This window comes from Piliocolobus tephrosceles, chromosome X, assembly GCF_002776525.5.
Source record: "Piliocolobus tephrosceles isolate RC106 chromosome X, ASM277652v3, whole genome shotgun sequence".
NCBI lineage: Eukaryota > Metazoa > Chordata > Mammalia > Primates > Cercopithecidae > Piliocolobus > Piliocolobus tephrosceles.
Window position 1 is genome coordinate 1,124,133 of NC_045455.1, and position 4,466 is coordinate 1,128,598.

The 4,466-nt window shown below is 57.4% G+C and overlaps 1 protein-coding gene across 1 annotated transcript in view; it reads right to left on the reverse strand.

The window, feature by feature from the left end:
• Positions 1-1,920: 1,920 nt before the first annotated feature.
• Positions 1,921-4,466, reverse strand: part of LOC116418596 (guanine nucleotide exchange factor DBS-like) — a 149,393-nt gene continuing 146,847 nt past the window's right edge. Inside the window, exons 6-7 of the mRNA XM_031934985.1 lie at positions 2,514-2,801; positions 1,921-2,079 (exon numbers count right to left, since the gene is read on the reverse strand). Of these exons, the coding sequence (XP_031790845.1) occupies positions 1,921-2,079; positions 2,514-2,801 (447 nt within the window). The remainder of the gene's footprint in view (positions 2,080-2,513; positions 2,802-4,466) is intronic.

Genomic DNA, 4,466 nt, shown 5'->3' on the forward strand with positions numbered 1-4,466 from the left:
GGGGCACCTGGACATGGTGGGTGGCTGTGTGGACGGGGGCGCCTGAACGCTGTGGGCAGCTGTGCAGGCAGGGGCACCTGGACGCTGTTGGTGGCTGAGCAGACGGGGATGCCTGGACGCTGTTGGTGGCTGTGCAGATGGGGGTGCCTGGATGCTGTGGGCAGCTGTGCGGACGAGGGCGCCTGGACATTGGGGGTGGCTGTGTGGACGGGGCGCCTGGCTTTGGACCTGTGTGGCCCGGGTGTGGGTCCCACTTGCCCACAGGCCAGCCACCCACTCTCTGTGTCTCGGCTGCCTCCTTCGTAAATGGGCATATGTTGTGCCTGAGCTGATCACGCCACGGCGAGGAGCCAATGACGCTGTTGGAGGTGCATAAAACCCAACGCAGAGTGGCCTGTGACGGCCACGGACACGCAGCAGGCGTTTACACCTCCTCCAGCAACATCATCAGACAGTGCTCTGATGGGAAGGATGCTCATTTTTATGCCTGTTCCTGCCGTAAACACCCCGTGGTCATTGTAGACACCAGCTGAAATCAACACCCCACCCCTGAGGCCGGACGGGGAGCGGCTGGCAGTTTCCGCACGGTTATGGTTACGCGGGAAACCCGTGCTTGCCACGGCTGCATAAGCTCCATGTGCCTTGTCTTCGTTTCTCTGCCTTTCTCTTGCCCTTTTTGAGGCCACTCCATCCATGGGTTTGGATAAAATCTAGGCTTGGCTTTGCAAGCTGTCAGACGGGACCACAAAACGGGCCTCCCGAGGTTTGGCTCAGGTTATTTGACACCACATGATGTATTATTAAATACCGTATCAGTCTTGAGTGGGGACTCTCAACTGGGGGTGACTGTGACAGATAGTCAGCCATGGCAGCAGAGGTGCCGGGGCCACCGTTCTCCCTAATGTCTCCTTTCTAGGGCTGAGTTCAGCACCCAGCACTGAAACACGGACACACACGTGTCAACAACTGCATCCTTCACATCATCCGCTCTGTAACTTCAAGAATTATCTAAGCGGGGCTGAGTTTGAAGATGCTGCCGATTTTTGTGAAACCCATTTTGATGGCTTGCTGTGGAGCCACTGTGCAGGGGAGTCTGTGGCATGGATGACCCGTGAGGTCAGCCTTGCTCCCTGTGACACATCTGTGGTCACAAAGCCTATGGCTACTGTGCAGTGCCTGCCAAATAGGAGGGAAGGAGGGTACACGGAGTTATCTCTATCATACCATAACATGCACACACCACTGTGAGAGATGCTAACTGCGGGGCACTGAGCTGCACACACAATGCCTAGCTCGTCCTGGTGTAAGGACACGAGCCTCCCACTGCCCACGAGTCCCTGCTCTGTACGGTTTTGTCACTGGTTGTCTCTAGGGAATGGACTGTTCAGAAACTAAGGATTCTCCAAGGCTACAAAAAACGGTGCATGCACAGGGTTTCCCAATGGCTTGGAAGCCGGTGGTTCTGGGGCTACCAAAGTACGATGGCTCGGAGCCCCATGGGGTGCCATGCAGACCGCCCAGCACCTGCAGTCACTGCTCCAGACCAGGCACCAGGGTCACAGGCGACACCCGGAGTGGACTGCATGGGGGTGGGCAGAGTGGATGGGGCCTTGTGGCCCCCAGGGCTGTCTTGGGCACGGGAAGAGGGGGGGAAAGGGAGGAGGAGGGGGAGGGGAAAAAGGGGGGAAGGGGAGGGGAGTGGAAGGGGGCAGTACACGGGGGAAAGGTCCCAGGCCGTTTTCTTCCCTGTCAGAGAAGGGCTCTTGCACGTTTGGTGTTGAGGTTGTAGCACAATGAGGGTGGGGAGGGAGGGCTTGTGCCACCTGATTCCCAGGGCACAGGGAGTAGCTTCACAGTGAGCGAGCTGCACCCCAGATTCCCTGGCTTCCAGCAGCATCTGGCTGGTGCCATGGGGGGCTCTCAGGTGCCTGGCGCTGGCCCATATGTCTCTGTTCTCTTTGTGGCAGAGAAGATGTGAGCTCGCCGAGTCAGCTGACCAGGGCTCTCAGGGGGAGCTGACACAGCTCGGGCTGGTGACCGGGCTCCACAGGCTCCAAGAGACTTTGTGAAGCCTTTGTTCTTTAAAGGACAGCGGATCAGGGCTGAAGGTGCTTTCTCAGTGGGCAGTGCTGGGAGACGCTGCCCTGTGCCGGGCTAGTGTGGTGGCGATGGGGCAGGGGTCACCCTGTTGGCTGCTCCAGGACAGGTCTGGCCCATCCCTGTCAGCAGTGGGTGCTCCTTCCCAGGTCCAGGGACGCTTACAGCCCCCTCCCCAGCCCTTCTCTCATTGCTGGGGTGCAGGCAGGGCCCGGGCTGAGTTCCTCGCAGGTGGGCCGGGGGGACTGTCAGTCCTTAGGGTCCCGAGTTCTACAGTTTTCCTGGGGGTAGGAATGTCACATGACCCGCATCCTGATGGGACGCCCACACAGTGGCCTGTCTGAGGTTGATGCTCTGTGTACCCCCGGTGGGGTGGGGGCTGGGTGGGGGGAAGAAAGGATTGCGCGGCTTCTGACAGCGTTGAGGAAGTGCAGCTTCCCACCAGGTCCTGCAGGGTTTTGTTGACCACATGGCCCTGAAGTCAGCTCCTCGAGGATTTCGATGATCACAGATGAGCCAGGACGGCAATTAGTTCCGTTCTGCTCCCGCAGGATGGGGGGGGCGGGGGGGACGGCGGAACTTACCGGCACCTTCATCTTAAAGTCATCTCTATTGAATTTGAAAGCGATGTCGGAGAGAGTCCTTTGGAAAAAACCCGTCGGGCGAAGCACAAGGACAAGCTGCAGGTTTGCCGGGAAAGATGCCTGCGAGAGAGGGTGAGAGACAAGAGCCTGCAGCGCGCTCTGCGGACAGCGGCCCCCTCGCGCGGTGCCTGCACACTGGGCTGACCGGGGAGGCAGAGTTCGTGGGCCGGGCATCCTCAGAGCGGCAGGTTTACACTGAGATAAACTGGGTAGAGGTGCTGGTCTCTGTAAGAGGCATCACCCTTTTCTAAAAGAAAAGAAAAGCCACATGCCTTGGCAGAATGTTATGCTGCTTACACATGTAAAAGTCAAAAGCTTACAACAGTTGTTAGGGGCCGAACTGTGTCCCCCCCAAGTTATTATGTTGAAGCCTAACTCCCAGTGCCTCTGAACGTGACCCTGGGTGGCGACGGGGTCTTTACAGAGGTAACCAAGCGAAAATGAGGTCACTAGGGTGGGCCCTGATCCAGCATGGTGTGGAGAGCGCCCAGAGAAGATGCTGGTGGAGGTCGGGGCGGTGCTTCCACACCCAGGGACACCCGGGAGGCAGCCAGGCCAGAAGCTGGAGAGAGGCCTGGGGCAGAGAGATGCTCCCCGTAGCCTCTAGCCTCGTAGCTCGGAAGGAGCTGGCCCGGCCACACCTGAGCTCAGATCCCGCCTCCAGGGCTGGGAGGGAACACGCTTCTGCGCCTCCAGCGGCCAGTCTATGGTTACTTTGTTACGAGACCCCAGGAAACCAAGACACTTGTCAAATTTTATAAAAGCCACATAGACACGTATGTGTGTTACCTACAAAAATAAAAGTAATCTTGGGTCCTGGTGCATACACACGGCCTTGGACACAGTTACATGAATTTACTTGGAAACCGGCTCTGCCTCCTACAAAGCGTGGGACCTTGGGCAGGTCACTCCCCTTCTCTGTCTCTGCTTCTCCATTGGGAAAGTGGGGAGAGCGGCAGTGCCTACTCGTGACACCCTTTCGAAGATGAAATGGACCAAGGCGTGCGTGGCGTTCAGTGGGCGCCTGCACCAAGGAAGCGCTCAAAAGCCACGATGATAGACGTGCAGTGACAGCTGCTCTCGACGCCAAGTCCAGATGCTGAAATCCAGGGAGACCCCATCACCAAAAAAGAAATTGTGAAGCAACTTAGTTTGATTTCTGGATAACTAAGTTAAATGCACCTAAAATTTGACATATAGAAAAGAATGGCATTGCCCTAAAGCCCGAAAAGAATATAGCAGCAAGACTGGAGGAGGAGTGACTGCCTCATCAGGATGTCCTGGCTGGGCACTGCCCTGGCCACACTCGAATGTCCAGGCTGGTCTAGCAAGGACGATAAGAAGAGGGCCCGGAGGTCAGGAAGCTGGGGGAGGGTCTGAAGTCAGGAGACGCGTGGGGTGTGGGTCAAGGCTGGGCCCTCCGGCCACGCTGGCTGCAGGGACACCTGGGTTCATCTCTACTGCTGACAACATGGTCTCAGGCGGGAATTCTAGATTGCGCACCCCAAGTTCCAACCCAGCTCTGGGATTACAACATAAGCAGCTGGGACCTCACTCAGGATTATACAATGCCTTTTCCACAGTTGTGGGATCCTAGACCTTGACAAGTCTGTCCTCAGCACCCAAACTCTCAGCACCCACGCACTCAGCACCCAAACAGTGCCAAAACACTCAGCATCCAAACACTCAGCGCCCAAACACTCAGCGCCCAAATACCCAGCGCCC